This window comes from Ixodes scapularis, unplaced genomic scaffold, assembly GCF_016920785.2.
Source record: "Ixodes scapularis isolate PalLabHiFi unplaced genomic scaffold, ASM1692078v2 PGA_scaffold4__175_contigs__length_147842914, whole genome shotgun sequence".
Classification (NCBI taxonomy): domain Eukaryota; kingdom Metazoa; phylum Arthropoda; class Arachnida; order Ixodida; family Ixodidae; genus Ixodes; species Ixodes scapularis.
This window is the reverse complement of record NW_024609879.1, coordinates 59,561,389-59,586,853: the sequence shown is the minus strand read 5'-3', so window position 1 is coordinate 59,586,853 and position 25,465 is coordinate 59,561,389. Positions and strand designations below refer to the sequence as shown.

The 25,465-nt window shown below is 41.2% G+C and overlaps 2 protein-coding genes across 2 annotated transcripts in view; one reads left to right on the top strand and one right to left on the bottom strand.

Annotated features, from left to right (window-relative positions):
* Positions 1-24,486, bottom strand: part of LOC115318769 (disintegrin and metalloproteinase domain-containing protein 8) — a 39,450-nt gene extending 14,964 nt beyond the window's left edge. The window contains exons 1-6 of the mRNA XM_029978484.4: positions 24,426-24,486; positions 12,955-13,127; positions 10,183-10,275; positions 6,830-6,956; positions 6,068-6,100; positions 5,045-5,175 (exon numbers count right to left, since the gene is read on the bottom strand). Coding sequence (XP_029834344.2) covers positions 5,045-5,175; positions 6,068-6,100; positions 6,830-6,956; positions 10,183-10,275; positions 12,955-13,127; positions 24,426-24,486 — 618 coding nt within the window. The remainder of the gene's footprint in view (positions 1-5,044; positions 5,176-6,067; positions 6,101-6,829; positions 6,957-10,182; positions 10,276-12,954; positions 13,128-24,425) is intronic.
* LOC121046761 lies at positions 20,214-21,443 on the top strand. The gene has a single exon (XM_040501350.2). The coding sequence runs from the start codon at positions 20,335-20,337 to the stop codon at positions 21,190-21,192; it is 858 nt and encodes a 285-aa protein (XP_040357284.1). The 5' UTR covers positions 20,214-20,334; the 3' UTR covers positions 21,193-21,443.
* Positions 24,487-25,465: the final 979 nt, after the last annotated feature.

The window sequence follows — 25,465 nt, the reverse complement described above, 5'->3', positions numbered from 1 at the left end:
GTGACTACCACATGAAGTTCGAGGCAGGTGCAAGCCCAGTGTCAGTAAACACGTCACCGAGAGTGCCCTTGGCTCTGTTGGATAAGGTCAAGGCCCAGCTGACGCAGATGGAGAAAAACGGCATTATTAGGAGAGTCGTAGAGCCGACTCCCTGGTGCTCAGCTATGGTGGTGATCCCCAAATCAAGTGGGGAAGTCAAGATTTGTGTTGACCTGACAAACCTCAACAAGTGCATCGAAAGGGAGTAGCTTGTCCTCCCGTTGGTAGAAGAAACTGTGGGGCGTCTCGTTGGCGCAAAGGTTTTTTCGAAGTTGGATGCCAAAGCGACATTTTGGCAAGTGAAATTGGCTGAAGACCCACAGCTGCTCACAACTTTTATAGCCCCCTTTGGCAGGTTCTGTTTCGAAAGGCACCTCTTTGACATATCCTCGGCGCCTGAGCACTTCCAAAGACGTATGAATCAAGTTCTTGAGGCGATACCTGGAGTGTTATGCCACATGCATGACATTTTGATCACGGGAAGAGATCTCAAAGAACACGACGAGAGGCTGGATGAGGTCCTTTAGAGACTGAATACTGCGGGAATCAAACCTAACGCCAAGTGCGAGTTTGCAAAAATATCTTTGAAGTTCCTGGGACACATCCTGAGTGCGGAAGGGATCCAGCCAGACCCCGAAAGAGGGAAGGCAATCATGGACTTCCGGGACTTCCGGGCACCGGACACCGTTACTAAAGTTTGTCAGTTTATCGGCATGGCTAACCAGGTTGAACGGTTTATACCCAACTTGCCGGAGAAGCTAAAACCCATCAGATATATTCTCAGAAAGGGCTCAAAATGGAACTGGGACGCCCAGCAGCAAGGAGCATTCGACCAGGTGAAGCGAGACATCACGGAAGCTACAACGCTGACACTCTATGATCCCCGACAGCAGCTTATAGTGTCGGCAGACGTCTCGGCGTATGGGCTAGGCGTAGTGCTGTTGCAGAAGGATCGACAAGGACTGGTGAGCCCGGTCGCTTTTGCATCCAAAGGACTGAGTGAGACAGAAGGAAGGTACGCTCAAATAGAAAATCAGGCTTATGCGGTCACTTGGGCATGCGAACCTTTTGAAAAGTTCCTGATAGGAACCAAGTTTCATGTGCAAACGGACCACAGACCCCTAATTGCGTTATTGGGTGACCGAGAGTTGAATGCCATTCCTCAAAAATCCAGAGGTTCAAGCTCAGACTCATGCGTTTCAGCTACTCCATGGAACATGTACCCGGGAAGGATTTGTGGACGGCAGATGCTATCTCGAGATCCCCAGTAGAGCCCCCTGAGAAGATGGAAGAGGAGTTAGAGGCGTACATCCAGGTTGTGACAAGCTTCCTGCCAGCTACGAGTCACTATCCGGACGAAGTACGCACTGCTCAGAGTCAAGATCCTGTATGTTGCAAGTTAAGAGAGTACTGTGCAAAGGGCTGGCCCCACAAGACGGACATCCCACCAGAAATCGGTCCTTACTTCAGGATTAAGGACAGCCTCACGGTACCAGAGCGATTTCCTCGTGAAAGACAGTCTGCTAGTAATCCCGAAGTTATTGAGAGAGAAAGTACTGTGCCAATTACATGCAGGGCACCAAGGAGTGTCTAAGTGCAGAGAACGAGCAAGAATGTCAGTGATGTGGCCAGGACTCAGCACTCAGTTGCAAGAGGTGGTTACCAACTGCACAAGCTACATCCAAGAGCGCATCCCAAAAGTGGAACCTATTATAGCATTGGAGCTCCCAGACCATCCATGGTAACGTGTTGCAGCCGACCTCTTTGAATTGAACGGCAAGCACTACCTTGCAGTTGTAGATTACTACTCCAGATTTACAGAAGTTTGTCGGCTGAAGCAAACAACATCGAAAGCGACTGTGGCGGACCTAAAATCTGTGTTTGCCCGCCATGGGATACCGGAGGTGTTCAGGTGAGAAAATGGACCGTAGTTCGCGCACAAGAGTTTTGACGAATTCACAAGAAAGTACCAGATTCGCCACATAAAAAAACATCCCACACTATCCCAAGAGTAACGGGAAAGCAGAACGCATAGTAAAAGTTGGCAAAGACATCCTGAAAAAGGCCGAAGAACCAGGCCTGGCACTTTTGATCTACAGAACTACCCTAGGCCCCTGCGGATTTAGTCCAACTCAACTACTCATGGGATGGCAACTACGTCCAACTTTGCCAATGTTGCCATCCCTGTTAACCCCGAAAATGCCAAGCCACACGGATTTCCGAAGAAAAGATAAGGAAGAGAAAAGAAGGCAGGCCCAAGGATACAATCAACGGCATGGAGTAAGCTGCCACAAGGAGCCGTCCATCGGTGGCTCTGTTTGGGCCAGAGACCCTGGCACGCCGGGGCAGATTGTGAGTAAAACGAACAACCCGAGATCCTTCGTGGTGGGTACACCGTCCAGACAACTCTCCGAAATACCTACTATTTAGTTCCAGCAGAAACACCGAGAAAGAGTGCTCAAACCGGTACAATGAAGACGAAGAAACGATATGCGAACAAGTGATCAATCCAGGCGAGAATGTCCTGACCCCGTGCGTTAAGGACAAAGAACCGACATCGGAACAGGTACTCGATCCAGAGAGAGGTCCACCTATGATCGGTCCGGAAGAGTCTACTCTGACATCGGAACAGGTGCTCGACACAGAGGAAGGTCCAGCTACGGCTCTCATTCCGTAAGAATCTGTCATCGACTCCGGCACCAGGAAAGAGGTGCCCTACACTTTCACTAGAGCTGGGCGACGAATCATTCGGCCCCAAAGATTCAGAACATAGTTTCAAGCCCATTGTAGAGAAAGGGGAATGTGGTAATAATCACGTTTATGCGTTTCAATAAAACCCCGAGAGGGGGCAGCCAGTTGGGGCCGCGTGCTTAACCCAGCTCGCTGGTGCTGTTCTGTCTCTCTCGGTGTGGTCAATCCGAATTATCACGACACCTAGCACTTCTCAAGTTGGTATTAAGTATAAACTAGCTTGTTTATTACTTTGCTTGCGTGAAAATATGCAAAAGACAGTCTGGCATTCTAAAAATAATGAAAGCTCGAGTCATCAGTACCTCCTATACCCTTGTGAATAGCATTTCATTGTCGTGGTTTCTATTTTATTTTGGGGGGGCAAGGCGGGGACTGGGGTGTCGGATAAATAAAAAAAAAATCCCGTGTGTTTGTGAAATTTTATGAAAAGGGAAACAGGGATTTTGACTGAAAGTAAAACATTATCATTGAAATAATATTTCACCTATATGACATATCACTATATTATTAAATAAAAAAAACATATAGGACGCGTTATATGCGTTTCTTTCTATGGTGACCGAGCAGATCAATTTGATATTTTGTATACTGTTTGGTGATAACGGCGCAAAAACGTAGAACCTGGACAAAGAGACACACAGACAGCGCCCCGTCTGTGTGTTTCTTTGTCCTGGTCCTACGTTTTTCGCGCCGTTTCCACCGAACAGTATGTACCACCACCTAGCCCAACTACGTACCGTGTTGATAATGGATAGTTACTAGCATGGTTGCAAAACATTCTTTCCCTCGTGGATGGCACAAAAACCACATCGAATTCATCCAGCTGCTTTTCATGAGAATCCGATTACGGATATTTTAATGAAGTACATGCGGCACAAAGCGCCGGCAATATAGACAGTGTTTTATGTACATAATACCCGTACGTGCTTCAGAAACGTCTATATTTTTATCACATAAAATATTAAAATTCGTTATTACCTGCACCTAATTTATATCGTTAGGAGTTTCTATGTATGATCCTTTCGTATCATATCAGGGCAAATGAGTTGCGTGGGTGCATCATTTTTAGAAGGGTTTTATGTTTTGCCTTTTTCCTGATAATGGGGAGCACACAAAAGGAAACTATTTTGTGTGGTCCATTGTTTCCAGTTCTCTCCGTTTTTCTTGCTTTTCATAGAAGTTTAAGTTAATTTTAATATTGTGTTTGTTTACGTATGTTACTAAATGTAAACCAATACGATTTCATTGATATTTTACGCAAATGCAATAAAGTAGGAATCTCCAAGTAAACTCACAACCGTTTCATTTATCAATGATGTTCCTCAAATTGCTTATAATTATTTACAAATTGAAAATTCAAGTTCACAGCTGACTAAGACAAGTTTGCCAATAAACATGAAATGCTCGATTTAGTGTAAAATAGAAACATTGTTGGTTCCAGCCACCATACCGGGTTTTTGTATCATGCACAAATAAAAAGTCATGAGAGCAACCATCGTAATAAACGAAGTGCATTAGATTTGTTTCACGTCACACTGCAGACGCTTGTTTTCATACTCAATTAAAAACGAGGTCGGATCCCCCGATTTGTGAAATATGTTTGTTAGATTTCCCAAATTTCGTATGCATTTGCAGTTTTCGCAAAAAGCCAAAAAACGTAAGGCTAATTTTTTTTTAAATTTTTACTCGATTTTGCAAAGCAACTCCTATGTAACATTTGTTTATCGCGTATTCGTCACAAGTAAACAATCTAAGCAGCATAACAAATCGAATATGAATGAAAGAAAACCCTAATATGACCCTGAATGAAGCCATCTCTCATGTATAAGTTGCTTGTCATTACTTCATGACCTTTCTTATGTTCCGTAGATTGCACGTTTCCTTGCTCACTGCAAAGCAATATTTTCACTGCAATTAATAGTGCCGATCATACTGCTTGTTATTTGGTTTAGGAATAAAAATATCAGAAAACGTCAATATTTTGGAGAACATTTCGTGCAGACGCTCTCAAGGATAGCCAAACGTGAATTATCTTTCTACGCCAAGAGGAGGACAAAGCATATCGAATTGAATCTGGAAACTATAGGGTTGCAAATTACTCTCTGATAATATATCAGCATTTTGTAAAAAAACTGCATAACAAAACAACCTGAACTGCTTATTGTCGCTCATCAGATTCAGTACTCAGGAATGTGTCACACAAAAAAGCAAATAGAACTTGCACGATAAACTTAATAATGGTAAGACGTCTTACCAGTTGAACAGTGACTGCGGCATATTGCAACAGGCTTTCTTTAGTTTTAAAGTGCTCTCTGTGGTGCTGATCGAACACAATTGCCACCTCGACAAAAAAAACTCTGGGAATTTCTGCAGCTAATCTGGTTTCTGAAAAACAATGCAAAACAAACATTTTTACGTTTCATCGATTTGGGAGTAATAGTGGCAGATACAAGTACGGTTACGTCACAAATGCATGTCACTACCCATGTTTCGACGTGAGCCCTAACTTACTCGTTAACAAACAGATGTGTCCAAAACTAACTCTACTGATTAGAGACAGTTATGCTTCTGCATCAAGCAGAGAACTTGGCTTCTTTTTATATAGGTCTGATGTCGTTTCTAAAATACACTCTTCAAAGAAATTAGGCAATTACATGACAGCGACCTATCAGCTTGCAAGCAGTACTTCCTAAGCAATTTTAGTAGATAACAAGGCTCAACTCCTATCAACACAAGTGCTTCTTCGGTCTTTCTCGAATCGTAAGTGATTTTTGGCACATCGTGTAGTATATGTTTTCTAGATTTTGTAGATTATTTAAGTGTTTTTTATTTTAGACAATCTGACGGCCTTCCTTTCACATAGTCAAATAATGGGGTGAGAATAAGAGAGTTTTACTTATATTAAAATTTCATTTTACAAATGTTCGCGCTACATGTAGCGCAAACGCGAGATTGATGTGTTTTCCTGTTTATTTTTTACGCAATTCAAAGTAATCTTGACTACAGTCCGAAATATAATGAGCTGGTATAAGTCTTTCATTTACACAACAAAGTTCTCTGTTCGGCACTTATCTGTTGGCATAAAACGAGAACCACTGACACCGTGCTCGTGATGAAATTGTCACATTATCTAGAATTTTCGATTTTTCAGAGACGATATTACAAAGAAAATTTAGATTTATCTAAGCATCTAGGCTTGCGCTCATTGCTGTTGCTGCAACAAATCGTATATTTAAATCTGCCGAATTATTAGACATTAAAAGGCGACTATACTTACGCCGTTTTGCGAAGATGTTTCGTTTCATTGGAACTGTAAGAAAAAAGCATTTAAGTGCGTATTCATTCTTAGATAACGCCGCGGGGCTGGCTCATTTATAAATAAAAAATAACATCGTGGAGGTGTTCGCGGTGTTGCTTTTCACTTAGGATGATCAACACGTTTTTATAAACAGAGAGGCACGGATTCCTCATGACAGTCAATCGCGTGAACGTTGCCGTTGCACACTTCGCGGCACCCTTTTTATTTGCAGGTGCAGGTTTTTTCAACAAAATACTTAATTTAGGAAAACCACTCGATTCGGTATAGTTGTATTTTCAAATACAATTATGTCGTACATATTAAGCATAGAAAACTGGTGGAAAGGAGAGTAAAGAATGAGTGAATATATTTTGTTGACAAGTGTAGCATTTATGCTTTACGAAGTCGTACATAAATGCACATGAGCTAACGGGCTTGATTATCAAGGAATATTTATAATTTTTACATGTGGTTATAAAAAAAACATTTCCCGCCACATCAATTCTTAGTGTTAGAAATTCACGGTGTCAGCCACCTTTAACCCGCTGTAATAATATTTAGAAATAAATATGTAAGCGTATTAAAATCATTAGCTTTTTTATTGACAAGATGAAAACCGAGCGAGGCCTATGTGACACATTATGCCCTATTTCAACTCGGGTCGTATGTTTCTAGATTAAGCTGGTGATGAGAAGGGAAAGAAACACGTAATTTCGTACCAAAAGTTACGTTGTGTCTCACCTGTATAATCGGTATTGTATCCCTCCGGCTCCTCGATTTCAAAAATTCTGTGTGCCCCGCATCCAGCTTCACAGCGTCCCATCAGTGGCAGAGGAGCGATCCTCAACCTGCGTCCCAAGGCTCCGGTCTGGGCGTAACATTAAAGTGACTTATGCAAATTGCGTCTTGGAATAAAGATTTACTATTTTTTTGTTAAATAATTTTTGTAGACCTCTTTAGCACCCAAAAACGTGTGAACAGAATAGCATACTTAAAGGCGCTATAAGAAGTGGCATTGCTCAGGATTTGTTCTATGTAGGATAGAGTTAAAGCCGGAAGTAAGAAAGCTTCCAAATAAGATACCAGCAATCAAAAATATAAGGCGATAAACCCAATAGGCCAAGCGTGCAGATATATCGAGTTCGTTTTTGGTTCGGATTTCTTGCCTTAAAAATGCTACATTTCAACAGCATATTTGTCACTCCGTTTTGGTTTTGGTAATCTTTCTAAATAAAATTGTGTAATCCGGCGTTAAATAAATGTTAACTTGGTTGGAGTCTGAATTTTCAAAAGTAAACAATGGCTCAATTGATTGTTCAGTCACTTGCAAATATTATAAAACAATTCAAAATTGTTTGATGGAAGCCACCATAACTTAACTATTTCTAGCGTTAAGAAACCTAGGACAAATTGTAAAGCTTCTTTCTTTTACTCGAGTTCAGACAAATAATATATAAGCAAGCGATTGTGTGTTAATGACGTAGCTTAAAAAGGTGCGAACTCTTGGCATCAAAATGTTCGCTATTATCTTGATCACTGATTTCTGTTATTTGTTCAAATTGAAAAACAACTTTAGAAAAGTGTTCTCTATATAAGGCACAATTGAGTAAACCTTCATTTGTATAAGTTCCATTTTGTATGCTTTGTATTATGTATGAACAGTGAGATGCAATTTTATGTGTTGTGAAGTTATAATATCGTTGAATAGCACGTTTCTATGGCAGAGTGTTTGATAATATTTTCGCAATATTCTAACGAACTCTTCTTCCGTGTCTCTTATACTAAATAGATTACATAGTGATGTTATTTTTTTTGGCCAATGTGGCCCTTGAATAGAATATATTTTTGAAGTTGACGGGCCATGTCATGCACACCTCACAGGCTTTGACAGGTTCGATCATTTGTTATATATACATATATATAAACTAGTAGTGCTAGTTATTGTCACATTTTTATTTGGACATAACTATTTTAAAGCTTCCCACTTTTGTCGGCGGTCTGCATACAATTTCATTCTGTACCTTGTACAGCATTTATGTATGAAATGTAACTTTTCCATGAGGCGAGAGCGCCGGCCTCCGGATCCCCAGGTGGCGGGTTCGAATCCCGACCGAGGTGCCCGCAATATGACGGAGACTTATTGCGGAGAAGGTGCCGTGTAACCGAGCTTTCGGTTGCACGTCAAAAGATCCCCAGGTGGTCGAAATTTGTGCCCGTCGTAGGTTTGGCACGTAAAATCCCCAAATTTGATATTGTAACTTTTCCGTAAAAACACTGCAACGAAACTTCGGCGCTTATTTTTTGGTCTCTATGTGTTCAAAGGGGCAGTCTCAGATCGGACACACCATTATGTTGTTAAAAATAGAAAAATAAAAGGAATTTTAAAACAAATTAAACGATTAGCAAAGAGCACCTGGTGGATGTCGCTAACGCCTCGTTTTTAATGGCCGTCTAGGAACCTTGACAGACAGTGACGGTGTCTGTCTCGCCTCCTGACACGACGAGAGGAGAGCATGAAGGAGGAACTCCCCTCTCCCAAAGAATCTCTTCTGTGTGTCGAAGAAGTCGCTATTGTCCCTCTACAAGATTCCAGACGATAAACCCGTCACTCAAAAGTCGTACAAAGGCAGCCGTTTCAGTGGCTGGAACGACTAGGTCATCCTCTTAACGACAGCCTCGCCGCAGCTTTGCTCGTCCCGAGACGAACTACGTCACAATAGCGTCCAATGTCGCGTGCTCTGTGCTGGCTGCTCTCCGAGCGCTTGCCAGAGGGGGCCGTTTATAACGAAAAATACAGCCATTAAGGTCAAAATACAAACGTGCGATTGTCATTTACGGATATTGTGGATCACATAATTTTATATTCAACCTATTTTTAACACGACGGGCATATTTTGAATTTGACTGTGGTGTGCCTTTAAGTGTTGCAATTTTTCCTCACCTGTCATGTGGTAAAGGTAACCACCATATTAGTCGTAACTATAAAACCTGTTAGGCTTAAAGCACTGTTGAGTTACTTCACGAGCTATATGTGTGCTCAATATGTATACTTTTTAAGTGTTTTCTATTTGTCAATCAAATATAAAATTAATTATTTTAAGGATGGCCATTAGTGGGAGCTACTACGGTCGGTGGTTTCTAGAGCGCAGCTCTTAGTCGTCCGTTTCCGGCTTGGGCGGCGTCGCCGTCGCTGTCGGCGTAACCACGTGGTGTATTATGGGAAACGTCCCAGAATGCACCGCGGTGACGCGCGCGTTGCATTATGGCACCTTCCCAATAATGCACCACGCGGGAGGGAAAAGGGGGAGAAGGAGGGGAGCAGAAGGAGGACAGGAAGGAGGAGGAGGGAGGGGGAAAGATGATGAGAGGAGTAGGAAGAGGGGAGGAAGCGAGGAGCACGGGAGGAGCAGATGAGGAGGGAGGAGGAGAGGGTAGGGTTTGTGAGGAGGGCATACCATCCCCTCCCTACCCCCTCTCCCTCCTCCTCAAGAGCTGCGCTCTAATTTGACATTACAGAAGGTTTATGTGTTCACCTATAATATATATATATATATATATATATATATATATATATATATATATATATATATAATCGCATTAGTGCCATATAAATAAATTTTACGATTTGGTCGTTCCAGAAAAGTACCGTGAATTTCAGTGATCGTGTCCACGAGCTTCATACACGACAACTAATTAAAAATATTTACAAAAACTGATCAAAACCTAGCCCTTTCGTTCAATAACGTTGACAAGGGCTGAAATGTTGGCATGAATTATTGCAGTTCCAAAGAATATTTTTATTATACTTGAAAGAAATTTCTTGTGAGAACATTAAATTCAAACATGGCCTTCGCATCTGACATGCATCACAAAAAGGGAAATGCAGGCGTTTCCAGAGGAGGGGTCAGCGAACGAGATGTTTGCATCCACTCCCCCTTTCTTCGTCCTAAAATTTTACATATGGGGAGTTTAAGAGATTGAGGGAGGGGCGGAGGTATCAGGATATCCGGACTCCAACTCTGAATTCGCCAGTGATCACAGATGATGACACTTAAACGCGGATCTGCTAAGAGTGTTAAATGTTGTGTTCATACCACTTGCAGCGTTCCGTTTTGCTCTGACACAGACACAGCAGCCATCTGATTTTTATCGTGATAAATATTCTTTTCCACCTCCTTTCCATCCACCTGAAAAAAGGTAAAATAATACGAGCACTAAGATTTTGTAAAATTATTTCTAAGGAGCATCTGGGTTTTCGTTTTAATGCGCTAATTTCCAAGCACTTTACGTGCCTGCGAACTTAACAACGTGATATTTTAATTTTATTAAAAAAAATGTCGTTTTCGTTTGTAGAATATTTTCCCTGGAAATTGAGTCCTAATATTGCCGAAGTAAGCAGAGATAGAACACTAGGTTTGTCTAAACAATATCTAAGGTTGCACGAAAGTGATACAAACTTTAAAAATATATGGGAAATAAAAATATATATCAACCAAAACATGTATGAATAGTTTCTTTTTTAAATATTCGCCCGTTCCTGTCTTCTTTGCTAGAATCAACGATCGCGGGGAAATACTTCAAATGTATGGACTAGCCTTCTTCGCATCTTAACTTCCTATTTTGAGTTCAGACTTCACCCAAGCCTCCTTTCTTTACCCTTCACTGAGCGCATACACACATTTAGCTGATGCTGCTGGTTTACGCTTTAATAGTTCCTCTCTCTTTCCTGTTTGTTGTTTATTTTTGGGAATATCTGAAGGAACACACTTCGCGCAGGCAGTCGTGGTGGTTTCCCAGCACATATTGTTGACTACAGGGCACAGTTGACGGACGTTCACGCGTAACGGCGGAGTCAAACCGGCCACTGGCACATCCCGCGCCGCCTTGATAAGGCGGATAAGTTGCGGCGCACAAGCAGTCGCTGCTTGGACTCATGCGCCAGTGGTAATGATGTTAGTGTATGGATCCTCTCGTCCCTGTCCAAATAAATGCATTTTTTCTTGTTAAAACAGCTTGATTCATGTCATTCTTCCGGGTCGGATATGCACCATGGCAAACCAACGACAAACAATACTGTAAAAATACAGGGCATCAGTACTTAAACCCAGCTTCAGATAACCCTGTCTAATAAATTGGCATTTTTCCTGGAGTAGATCGAGCACAAAAGCATCGCGTGAAAAACAATAGCTTGACCGAGACACCCTGGAAATACTTACTCTTGTGTAAACTTTTTTTGTCTTTAATCCATGAAAAAATATTGATTTCAATGTGTTCGGCATTGTTCGTTGCAGAAATGTTCAGTAGGAAGAGTTAGCAGACGTTGATATATTGATATAGGTAACATTTCAAAACTCTCAACATTTAACTAACTAGACAAAGAAAACTAATGTGAAGCTGAGACTTCTCGATAGAAAGCCGAGTTCTCTGAGATTGTCTCTCATGTTAAACAAATATGTTGTAAATGCATTCTAAAAGATTTTGAGCGCTATCCAGAGCACTGATCAGGTTACACTCACTAGTGTAGTTTTTCGTGATTGGAGGGTTATGGCTCATTTATTTGGCTAAAGCTTGGCCGCTTGGCGGAAACGAAAGCATAGCTTGCCAAAACATATTACCAACCGTCATAACCTAAACCCTGAGACATTGAGAAATAAAATAAGGTACAAGAAAAGTCAAAGTTTCCGAGATTTTGAACCTTCTTGCCTTTTATTTTATTTATCCATATCTTAGGGTTTAAATTATCCTGTTTTCTTTGACAGGCCTTGCATATTTTCTCCTTGCAGCACAAACCCCAAGATTATTTTCGTTGAAAGTAAATTGGAAAAACAAAACAAAAACGATTCTTCAGATGAACTGCAACAAGGCGTGAAGTTAGGCTAGTTGGTTCATATTGCAAACTTGGAAACAGCGCGAAAAAAACAAGGGACAAGAATTTTCAGCGTTGTGTTCGTTCACTTCTCGTTCTTGTCCCTTGTTTGTCGCGCTGTTTTCAAATTTGTCTTTAGAGGACACTTTTTGAGAAGTGTAATTTCTACAGAATGAAAAAATTTACTATAAGCTTCAAGGTTTGTTGAATTGACAAATAGCTTGTAACCCGCTAGAAAATGAGAAACCGGAAAAGGCGGATGAAATTACAAATGTGAAGTGTGTAGACAAATTGACTGTACTTTTTTTAATCTTTTTTACTTAATTAAACTCATGTCGTGCGGAATTTAGACTAGATTGTTGCGAAATGTTTATTTTCAAAACAATCTGCCCATTTAATTTGCCCAATTAATTTGCCTGTATGAGCATTTTAAAGAAACGAGGAAGCAGCGTATGACAGGCTAATTTATGGTCGCAGCAGTGAGCTCAGTCTGTTAAATGTCTTCATCATTTTAGTAAGATATATTTTATTAAATTCAAAAGAAACGTTAAATGAATTCATGCAGATCCGCAATCTGAATGTTTATTCGGAAGGGCCTTTAAAGTTTGTAGGAGGTATCAGATCAAATCACATATACAAAGAAAAAAAAAATTAATCGTAAGCAATCTTTTACCTGAATGCACAACTATGATAAAGACGAAATAACACTATGAGCAAAAATATTTGAAAAGAGTTCGATGATTGTATGAGTTTTGGTATTTCCAGTCTGTGATTCGAAGACGAAATTGCTATGCACTCATTGTGTGGTAAGTTATTTACAAGCATAACATCAATATATTTCTAAAGCAGCTTTACAAAATAAAAGCATAATGATTTCTTGCCTTAGAGTATAGGATGTCCAAACACTGCACTATATACATATGCTGATTCAATTGGGAAGAAGTTACTTCATGAAGCTAAAATATATTAGAGATTCATTGAAATAATGAAAAATACTTACAATAGTATCGACTTGCTCAGCACCATTAAGACTTGATACAACCAACTTTTCTGCGATTGCAGAGCTTTTCTCTAAACGGAGGAAAAGTTGATCATTGATGTGAAGAATTTTTTCTCCGTTGATTCCTCTTGCTTCCAAAAGTCTTGGATAGACAACATACTCCGTAGATGGGCCTGCGTTTGAGGTGAGAATAAAACATTTTCTTTGCAAATTGAATTTGTATTACTGCAAAATTTTGCGTTTTTTACATTATTCTGAAATCTTTTCAGTGTTTCAAAATTCCCGGGTAACGCTAGTTTGAGCTTGCAAACGTGATAGCAGGTGAAATGTGCAACGTACTATTAAATCGTTGGTCATAAGTTGCTTTAGCAAATACCAAACTTTTAATTGTTTGCGATGCATAGCTGACTCGTCGCATTTAGCGTAATTAAAGCTGGCTATTAACAGCCGTTTTTACATAAATTCACATCTGAGTATATTACCAAACCACCGACTTCCCCGCTGTCGAGAAAAATGTATGCCTTGTGAATGTAAAAAAAAAATCAAATTTTCGAAACAGTGTCGTTTGAAACGTGTTATGACACTGTCTTAATTGTTTATTATGTCGGATGTATATAAATATTTTCCCGTTCACTCCAAACATAGATATTGGTTATTACTTCATTTACAGAAATCATTGACTACCAAGAGAAAATGAGTTCGCAACTTAATATTATTGAGCTACTGTTAACATTATTACAACTCTATTGAAAATTCTCATTTGTATGAGAAATTTCTGTGTCCAATAAACACATATGAATCATACAAGATATATAAGAACATATAAGAACCATATAAGAACTATACGAGAACTATATCAGAACTATATAAGATATATAAGAACATCCAAGCGCCATATAAGAAACTTGTGAGAAGTTTCTTATACGTTTCCAATATGGTTCTTAGATATCTGATATAATTCTTATATACTTCTTATATAGTTCTTATATGTTCTTATAAATCTTGTATGATTCATATGTGTTTATTGGACACGAGAAATTTCTCATAGAAATGATTTTTTTCACTAGGGAAAGTTTATTTTTTTCAAGTGCCACAGGACCCGGCAAATATCACGATGAACTGACTTCATAAAAATGGATTGCTCGCAAGTATATTTTCTTGATGTAAAATAAAAAAAAAATATTTATTTGATCTCTTCTTTCACGTCTCATTAATTTTGATAAGTTATATTTATATTTCCTGAGTAAAGTTGAGCAGCGAAAATTGCTGGATGCTAAGGAACAACGCAATAAACATTTTTTTTTTGCATTTCTCAGCTGATCTGTTGCCGCTGTCAAAGTAAACTGTTTTCAAAAGATAGTACCTACTCCTAAATGTAAATTGTTTTGCAGTTCTCATATGGAAAACAGTAGAACCATGGTATTCTGCGAACCTGGGTTTAACATCTCTAACATATACGACTTCTTCGAGCGGCATGTCAAGGCAAAGTACATTCTCGTAACTCTAGTGGAGATGACACTACTCAGCGGGAAAGCCGGAAAAGAGAGATGCAAAGAGGATTGACTGTCCAAGTGTGTAATGAAGATTAACGCTGCTTGGCCATCGAAATGAAAAGCGGAGGAAAGGGAAGTGTTAAAAGGTATAAAAGCGTCAAAAACCACAATGACAAAGACGAAGTAAGACAAACACAATGCGCAACAAGGACTCAGACCTAAGCGACTACCTTGCAAAAGGGGCGATTTTGCACAAGGTTAAATTAGCGACTAGAAGTTACAAGAAGAGATTAGGGGAGTTTGGGTTTTAATCAATTAAACTTTTAGCGCACCAGATGTCTCATAAAAACGAACAAAAGCGTAGTTTCTCTTCCCGGAATACGTAAGAACCATGGATGTTGTTTTAAGCCGTAAAGCACTATAGATAATCTTCATCTCGAGGCCTGATCTGTGAAGCGACTTACATATGTAACATCAGTACGTCCCAAACTAAAATATGCATTGTCAGTCTGGGACCCCCATCTTTAATAAATTGCATTTGTCCTAGAATCAGCTCATAATCGCGCCGCTCGCTTTCTAATATCTCAATACCCTAGGTTTGTTAGTGTTACCTAACTTGAACAAACTTTATTACTAACCCCTTTGTGTTCACGCAGGCGCGTCGCTAAATTATGGCTTTTCCACAGGATTTACTTCGATGGTCATCTACACAATTAAGTCATCTTGCCAGCTCATCATTTATCACCCCACTTTGATGACCATGCAAAAGCTGGCCTTACTTTCACTCGAAATGCAGCATTCCTTATTTTTTTCCCTGCAACATCTGTGATCTGCAACGGCCTGCCAAAAGTCATCGTCTCTGTTCAAGACATCGATTCGTTCCGTCAAATGTCAACCTCGCTATTCTTTAAATCCACTCCCCTATGTAATAGCCTGACTCAAGGTTTGTTTAAGGTATTGAAATAAATAAATGAATATTGTCCAGCTATACGATTAGAAGTATAAAATGAGCCTTATTATTTCATGTGAATGACAAGTAAATGACATCTATAGGAATCCAATTTTATTTCTTCTTGCAAAAGTTTGGACGATAATATTTCATGAACCAAAATAGGAATAGAAAAAAAGGTCATACCTTTTAATGGGCACGACACTTTCAATCCCGAGCGACATTAAGTAAGAGTTGAAGTGACTTAGGCACAGTCCTAAAGCAACGCCTAGCGCAAGTAAAAAAAAGTGAATCCAAGACCCTTTGAAGGTCATGTGGAAGGGCATAGAGTGAATGTAGATGTTCTGGCTAGACGGCTTACTGGTGAGTTTGGGCAGGTGACACCGCACGGTGTACCTTTATCCTTGTGGCATATGATATTCCCAACGAAAGTGCGTGAAATTTACAGTTTGAGCCTCAGGCCTTTCTTAGGATATCTTCTCGAAGATTGCCCGTTTGTCTGAGGTGATTACGGTGCCGATACCGCACTCTTAACATTTCCGTCTCAACTATTTTATAAAAAAAGTCGTGCCCGCTGTCGCAGATAGGATTTCTCGGTAGAAAACTGAATAAAGCAAATGGTGACTTTGGGAAGGTTAAATAAATATATTCTTTGAACGAATTTCAGGAACAAAAAGTAGCTCGCTATGGAAAAAATGCCATTTTTATCGGGAGCTTTCTCTGGACCGCCTTAGACCAATGGAGTCAAGGGGATCTAGCTTTCTTGCTTGAAATAATGCTCAATCTCAGTCGTGCCATGCTACCGCGACTTGATTCCGCAAAACGTTTATTACCGGAATTAAAAAATATATATATATATATATATATATATCGAATGATAACTGTACACAAGCCTTCTTTGAAAAGAAGGCTTGTGTAATTTTTTTTTTTTGCTTCGATTTTTTGTTTTTTTCGGGAATAGCACGATATTTTTCTCACATAATCATTATTACTATTTTATTAGGTATTTAAGTACACTTCTTCCAGATATATTATAACAAGAAGAAGGATTGACACAAACGCGCGCATTCTTTCCTAAAATAACTTTCCAGTCTGTATCATGTCTTCTTTCTCTTTTATTCTTTCTGCTAAATATATACTTCTACGAACACACTTGTTATACATATTTGGGTAAAAAGGTTTCACACTGGAATTGTATTAATTAATTTTTGGAGTAGCTAAGTATTTCAAGGATTTTCCCTATAACGTAATTAATCGTTATGTTCAAGAAGTCTGAACTTCTGACTATAGGTCACTTGTTTTGGTAGTCTTAGTGCGCGAAATTTGCAGTCACGACCTTTTGCCAGCCCTGTTTAAGTTTTTCCTAGGTCTTGTATTTTACATTCTGGTGCCTCTAAGAGGCTTTATTTGTAGAAACCCATTACCAAAAGAGAAGTCGAATAGTTTGAATTTACACCAATCATACGATTTCTGCAATATCCTGTTATAACAAAACAAAAAAAAAACTCAGATTGCGAACACTTAGTGACGGCTCCAATTTAAGTGTATTACATCTAATTAATGCTTCAGTGACATTGTAACTTACGATTTACCTGTATATAAAGTTCTGACGTGTTTAGTTTTGAAGATCGTTCCATATCAGCTTCGATTACACTGTGCTCAAAATTCGAAGTAAAATTCGAGCACACTTTTCTGTAGATCCCGCCAAAACTGTGAATTATAAAGGGGCTTGATTGTAATACAAACATATATAAATATATATATATATATATATATAGAAGAAGAAAAGAAGTCTTAGTGAGAACAGCAACAACGGACGATTTAATCTTCGGCGTTACGGCCGGAGTCCGGCCTTCGTCAGGAAGATATATATATATATATATTACATATAAATAAATAAGCGTGGTGATGGTTAGACGAATTTTGTCTTTACTATGTATTTATCAGCCCCGACTGATATAAGATGCGGGGATACTCGCTATAGGAAGTTGATTAATACACTAAAATAGATTACCTAATTGTTTGAAATATTTTATTTCAGGTTCACGTTGCTGTTTTTTTTTTCAAAATTGGTATTTAAGGCCAGAGTAACTAAAATAATTTGCGAGAAGGTATCTGTGTTATAAAATATTAGTGGGCCAATTTTCGTGTTGTATCCGTCGAATAAAAAAAGTGCACTTTAAACGAGCGCCACAGGACCTGCCTGCAATGGGGCATGAAAGAGTGGCGTAATCTTTTACGTCATATCATCACCATGTGCGCAGAATCTCCTTGGTGGGTGCGACGACGACAAATGTGACGACGTGACTGAAGCGACTACTCCACTATTCCGAGCATCATTGTGCAAAGGGTATGTGACGCTCTTTTTGAGCGCTCTTTTAAATCGGGTGAAAGAACGCGAAAATGTTTCAATCAATATCTAAGAAAAACATTACATTTTCGCAATATGTATGTAACGTAAACTTCCTAACCAGTGCCGTGCGGACCGTCCCCAGCAAGTTGCCCCAGCGCATCTTCCCCACCCCCCGAAAACCACAGCGCATCCGGTCAGCCTACCCCTCCTCCTGGGGCCACTCGGGAAGAGCCCTCCCTTTCTCCCCTCTTGAAGACGGCGCCCCATTCAGTCCCCCTCGTCGCCGATCGGGGTTCCCGGGCGCCTCTCCCTTCCTCAACTAGTCGGAGATGTTCGCTCCGACAATAAACACGGACGTTTGAGCGAAGCCCGTCTCGATCCATCATCACACTCATCACATGTACAAATTGGTACGGTCTCTCATAATAATTTCCGTCAGTGCTGCAACTATATTATGACGCCTAAAACATATATTGTAAATGTTAACTAATATATTTTACCTAATTAGTCAACTTAGTCTGACGATTATCCCATTTTCTAATGTCCGTCGCGCCTGATAATTAAATGGCACTAACATAACTCGACTAAACCTTACCCCCCTTCTTAAAATATTATTTCGAATTAAAATTGCAAGTACCCTGTATATCAGGCAGACTTTCCGTGTGTCACGTTTATGGCAATACTTTTGCAATAAGACTTGGAATCTCCCTGACTCCCATAAAGTTTGTTTTACATTACGATTCCAATCGCTGAGGTGTTTTCTGTTTTAGGCAAGCATTCTGCTGCCCGCTATACCTGTGCAATATATAACTGCTCCTCTTTTCATTTATGTACTCATTAATTCATTTATTAATTCATTTGTTTATTTTTTGAGCTCTTGAACACCTTGTAGCCTTGATAATGAACATTGAATTAACATTGAATTACAACGCGTCTCTTCGCAACCTGTAATCGTTTCCGTAAGAGTAAGTTTATGGGAAAATAAGGCAAAGTATATGGCTACCATATTTCTGAACAGAATCGCTAATTTTAATGCTAAAGGCCGGAAGTGTTTCAGAGTGAATTCCGGCAATATTAAAAAGCACGATTTTAAATGATTTCTATTATATTTTTATTTTATTTTTGTCCTCATGTTGCATTTTTTAGGTATCGTTCTTTCTAGTACCAAGACGAGTGCACAGTACAATATATCATTTTCTTGAGTAGCTTTCGCCTTCTTTTGCTCAGAGTGTCTATGAAGTTCACCGTTTCGATTGAGGTAGCATGCACGTTTATTTAGAAAGCCAGGAAAAAAAAAACTTATCCGATAAATGCGCGACGTGACTTTGTGCATACCATGATACTGTAAACTATTTAGCGTGGTGGTTGAAAAAATTAAGATCTAATTGCCTTAAAAAAGCTAACGACAGGCTAGGGAACCTAAAGGTACATTTGCAGTAGCATATACCTGCATGTATGTTTTTTTATGCATTTAAGTCCTTATAAAAGCGTAGAATAGCCCTATTAAGCATTTCGTTTGCAAAAATGATTCTATTTATGCATGGAAATCTTATAAATCATAAAATGCTTAAAAACATATAATAAAGCATGGAATGTTTATAGAGCGCACTCTGCATATAATGAATCGCAGTACTCCGGTCTTTCCTCTATGCGTCCATTTTCCCCGGCAGGACATGTCATCACAACCATTTTGGTTACCATGGCAAGAGCCGCAAAACAATGTACACAAGCACTTGCTCAGAGTTTTTGTGTACAACATATTACCATCTCTCCCTGAGGACCACAACCAGGGCCTGCCGGGTTGGAGAGGGATGCTTTGCCACCTTTGCAAGCTGAACGACTTCCAGTATGCCTAAACTCAGCTGTATGCACTTTGCCTCGTACTAGGGTACAGATCTACTGGTGGGCTCGGTGGATGTGCCACAACACGGTCCATTAACCCGCTGTCCTACACCATGCAGGTCCTTACCTCGTTCATCACCCTCGTCATGGTTCCAGCCTTCCTGAATGATACCTAGATTATCGCCACGGAAAGTACGCCCCTTCGCCACGCGCACGGCTCGAGAGATTGGCAGTCATCAACAGCAAACGCGCCGCTAAACCTTGTGGCGCTGTCATCGGATCCGTGGATCCCCAGTTCATCGTGGGAAGCACCATCGTCATCGACGTCAACAGATGCGCCAGTCATAAGAGAACAACATCCGGCGACTGCACTCTGTGGGCTCGGTGGCTGTGCCACAACACGGTCCATTAACCCGCTGTCCTACACCATGCAGGTCCTTACCTCGTTCATCACCCTCGTCATGGTTCCAGCCTTCCTGAATGATACCTGGATTATAGCCACGGAAAGTACGCCCCTTCGCCACGCGCACGGCTCGAGAGATTGGCAGTCATCAACAGCAAACGCGCCGCTAAACCTTGTGGCGCTGTCATCGAATCCGTGGATCCCCAGTTCATCGTGGGAAGCACCATCGTCATCGACGTCAACAGATGCGCCAGTCATAAAAGAACAACATCCGGCGACTGCACTCTGTGGGCTCGGTGGCTGTGCCACAACACGGTCCATTAACCCGCTGTCCTACACCATGCAGGTTGGTCTGTCATACGTTAGCTCGTCTAAGAAATCGAGCAACTATCTCTTAGTACAGCTGCCGAGCCTGCAGTGTTGCATTGCCGTTGCTAGAGAATGTGCTCAAGTCATCCGCCGCTTACTGATGTTGTCTGGAGATGTAGAGACTAATCCGGGTCCTGTTTCCTCAAGTGAAATCCTAAGCGAATTGCAGAAGCTGTTTGCAGGTCAAACTAAACTCATCGAGGAGGTAAAGGGCCCAAAAAGTCAGCTGCAGATAACCGATAGGACCATATCGGACCTAAGCATGCGGATGACTGACCTGGAGGGTCATTACCAAGGCCTTTCCACGCTACGTGCTGAGGTGGAGGCCACGGTGACCAGGGCCGCCCACGCGGCTCGTCAGGTCTCTGACCTTGAGGCCCGTGTGGACGACACTGAAAATCGATCCCGACGAAAGAATCTAATATTTTATGGTGTGCCCGATCCCTCACCTACAGAGACTTTTGCCCAGTCCGAACAAAGAATCATCAGCCATTGCTCTGAACTTTTTGATGTAACATTAGACTCGAAAGAAATAGAACGTGCCCACCGCCTCGGGCGTCATTCGGTCGAGCGTCCACGACCAATAATAGTGAACTTCTCCTTTTTCACAACTAAAGAAGCCATCCTTTCGAATGGCCGTAAATTAAAAGGTACTAACTTCAGCATGGGCGAAGATTTTTCCCGCTCAGTTCGCAACGCACGGAAGCACCTCCTTGCCTTTGCTAGAAGCAAATCTGCTCCCTTTTCTTTGCGCTACAAAACACTGCTCATTGGCGCAAAACGTTACGTTTTCGATGAATCATGCCAATCAGTCAAAGAAATCTCATAGCAATCGCACCGTCAACAGAAAATTACAACACGCCCCCAACGTGCCCCTCGAACTAATCTTTCTTTTTCGGTGATCTTTACTAACATACGCAGCTTTCTTCCGAAGCGCGAACTCGTATCTGGCGTTGTATTATCTTCTGAATGCAATGTACTTGTGCTCACTGAAACTTGGCTAACCAGTGATGTTACTGACTCCGAAGTTTTAGCGTACCTGCCAAATTTCCGTCTCTTTCGTAATGATCGCAAAGGTACTCGCGGGGGAGGTGTTCTCGTTGCCGTAAACCATCAAATACCATGCACTACTATTAACACTTCATCCGATCTGGAACTACTCTGGCTCGTCTGTCATGCCGCTCCTGAAACAGTGCTGTTGGGTGTCTGTTACAGGCCGCCGCATAATAGTCCCGATTTTCCGGGGCAGCTTAACGATATGCTGTGCCACCTCAATGCAAAACATCCCAATGCCCACATACTTCTTTTTGGCGATTTTAATTACCCTTATGTCGATTGGGCTAACCTGGCGCCTACAACAACGAGCAACGCAGAAACGAGAGAATTTATCGATGTTTGCCTCAATTTTAACCTGTCCCAAATATTAACTGAGCCAACACGTGTCACGCAAGAGACTGCAAGTCTCTTGGACCTAATATTAACCAACCGTCCTGACAGTATGTCGTCAATTACTTACCTACGGGAAATTAGTGACCATAAGGTAATTCACGCTGATTTTCTGTTTTCGCCGACGTTGCCCCCTTCTCAAAATAAAACAATTCGCCTCTACAACAAAGGAAATTATGAAGCGATAAATAACCATTTAACCAATTTTTTACTGACTTTGAGGCTGCTTATCAAAGTCGATCCACCCATGAAAATTGGGTACTACTCAAGAACAAGTTTAACGAATTAATAAATACATTTATCCCTAAAATCAGTTTTTGTGTCAGCCGACAGAAGCCATGGTTCACTAAAACCCTTAAGAGGCTGGAAAATAAAAGAAAGCGTCTTTTTCGCTCTGCGAAGTCAAAACCACACCCATGCGCGTGGGAAAGGTACTACGAGGCCGAAGAAACATATTTAAACGCGATCATTGAAGCCAAGCGCTCATTTTTCCTTATTGACTTACCAAACATATTAATCAATAACCCAAGAAAGTTCTGGCAGGTCATAAACCCTCAGCAGACTCCCGGTTTAACTCTTGCCGATGAATCGGGGAATGTGCTTAGCGATAGTGAGTGCGCTAACATGTTTAATATCGCGTTCTCATCAGTGTTTACTCAAGAGCCCGACGCACCACTCCCACCCGTAATCGTAACTATTGAATCGGAAATGCACCCCATCTCATTTTCCACTGCCGGTATTTCGTCTATTATTGATAACATCAAGTTGTCATCATCAGCGGGCGTCGACGAAATCACCTCGAAATTTTTGAAGAATTGTAACCATGTATGTTCATCATTTTTCTCACTTATGTTCTCGCAGTCACTTTTCACAGGCGGCATTCCAGATGACTGGAAGGCGGGGAAGGTCGTTCCCGTTTTCAAATCAGGCAACAAGGACTCTCCATTAAATTATCGACCCATTTACTTAACAAGCGTACCCTGCAAAATCATGGAACACGTCATTTATACCCACGTTATGAACTTCCTGGACTCTAACCAATTCTTTCACTCTTCTCAGCACGGGTTTCGCAGGAACTTCTCCTGCGAAACTCAACTAGCTCTCTTTCTCCATGACTTGCATACCTATCTCGACTCTAACTGACAAACTGACGCTATCTTCCTGGACTTTGCAAAAGCCTTCGACAAAGTACCTCATAGACGCTTGCTACTAAAACTTTCTCGGCTAGGATTAGACCCTGACGTCTTGAAATGGATACAGGAAGTTTTGACTAATCGCTCTCAGTCCGTCCTCGTTAATAACCAGTCCTCCAACTGCCTACCAGTATCATCAGGTGTTCCCCAGGGCTCCGTCTTGGGCCCACTGCTATTCCTCATATATATTAACGATTTACCCTTACACGTTACTTGCCAAATCCGTATGTTTGCCGATGACTGCGTTATTTACCAACCAGTTACTAACATTTCTGACCAAATCAATCTACAGGAAAACCTCAACCGCATCCAGGAATGGTGCGACCACTGGCTCATGTCACTTAATCCTAATAAATGCAAACTCATGTCCTTTCATCGCCGAACCAACCCTTTCCTTTTCCCCTATTCAATTGCTAACACTCCCGTCGAACTAGTACAGTCCTATAAATATCTTGGTGTAACCTTAGGTAGCGACCTTTCATGGCGCGCACATGTCACTAACATTATCTCATCAGCAAATAAAAGTTTAGGATTTCTAAAACGCCATCTACGTACCGCTCCTCAAAGCATAAAACTGCTAGCATACAAATCACTCGTAAGGTCAAAGCTGGAATACGCACCCCCCATCTGGAGCCCGCACCAAGCCTATCTCAGTTATGCACTCGAACAGGTTCATAACCGCGCCACCAGATTCATCCACTCATCTTACTCGTACACAGTTAGTATCTCATCCTTAAAAGCTGAATCGGGCCTTTTAGACCTCTCCTCTCGTCGCCAAACTGCTAGCTTATGTCTATTTCACAAGTTTTTCTATTCTCCGCTCCATCACGCGCCCTACATTGTACCCCACGCCCGCATCTCTCTCCGAACAGGTCACCCATTGCAGGTCACCCGTCACCGCACTCGAACTGCCACTTTTTTCAATTCCTTCTTCCCCCGTACTGCAACAGACTGGAACGGCCTTCCCGGCGAAGTTGCTACGATCACCTGCCCATTAAGGTTTGCTGAAGCTGTGTCAACCATCAATCCAACCTAACAACCTATCGTTCAAGTTATTGTTTTTTTTTATATATTCTCCCACCCCTTATGTAATACCCCTCCCGAAGGGGTCTTTAAGGAAATGAAGTGAAGTTCTACACTTTGTGTGGGGATGTTTTACGGGAGGTGATCTTTAATGCGTGGAATAATCAATTCCCTGCATTATAGAGGATTGAAGATAAAGGACACGGACACTTTAGGGTCTTCACTTGGCTTTAAGTTATTTAAAACACAATTGCTGCAAGTTGATTGAATGCCTGACTTAGGGAGTTAGGCCCACTTTCAGACGCCACATGCAGCAAACGCCTGAATAGATGAGGGAAGAAACCTTCAAAAGAAAATACGCAGGAAGGGAGCACGAAACATAAACCGAGCACTCACTCACCTGAGCGAAGGCCTTCCGCAATCTTGGCACAGATGAAGAGAAAAGCGAGGAGTCCTAACATGTCTTTTGAGGACTTACCACCAACCGCAACTTCTAAAAGTATGCACTCGCCTTGGTATGGTAAAGGTGAGCCCTACTGACACCAGTATATATTTATTTAGAAACGTTCTCGGGTGCGGAGCAGTCAGCTCGAAATCAGGTGGACGAGGTGTTGTCTGTCACAGTGATTTGTGACATTTCTAAATGTTTCAGTGCAGCCTGTCAACTAGGAGGTAATTCACAACTCCTGATTATCTCTAGCAGATGTTGCTGTGTGACAGATCGTTTCCCGACCTTTGCATTGTGTCATCCATCTTCTTTTTTTCGTCGTCGGTTGCGTCTAACGCGACAAGATCATTTCAGGTGGGGAGCTGTCCATAAACGCTGTTTATACGCATACTACCCTCCCCCCCCCCCCTCCCCCATTCCCCAAAGATTCGTATCATGTCGATCGAAGCGCACTGGTTTTGGAGACATTGGTTTTCATAACTGCAGTGCACTCTCCTTAACCTTAGCCTCTCCTTAAAAAATCTAAGGATCGCAGCCTCCTTCTGGCGTTCAAACGATGGATGGTGGCCACGGGTGGAATGATAAACCAGGGTCTTTGTAAGGGGAAATTCCCCAACTGATTCGATCTACTAACTTTTTTGACCAAAAATCGTGTAACATTGAATCAAAATTAGCCATCCAAAACTGGCCCAGTTATAAAAATCACGAGTCGAGATCTGAATAATATTCAGTTCGCCACTTACACTCTTGCTTTATTTGTGTTTCTTTTACACGTGATACAGAAGCTGTACGATGCCATTTGGAGTTCTTGCTGAGAAATGTAGGAACGCAGACTGCTGCTCCACTACGGCCAGGTACATTTGAAATTTTGGAGTTCCTCTAGTTTATGCCGCGTAATATTACGGTTACGGTTTTTAATATTATGGTCAAAACATATCATCAGGGGTAAATCATATACATTTAGGGAATATTTATATTTTTACACTGTGCAT

What these genes read in the sequence shown, in the direction of transcription:
- LOC121046761 (XM_040501350.2), top strand. Translation starts at nt 20,335, where the DNA reads ATGCAGGTTGGTCTGTCATACGTTAGCTCGTCTAAGAAATCGAGCAAC.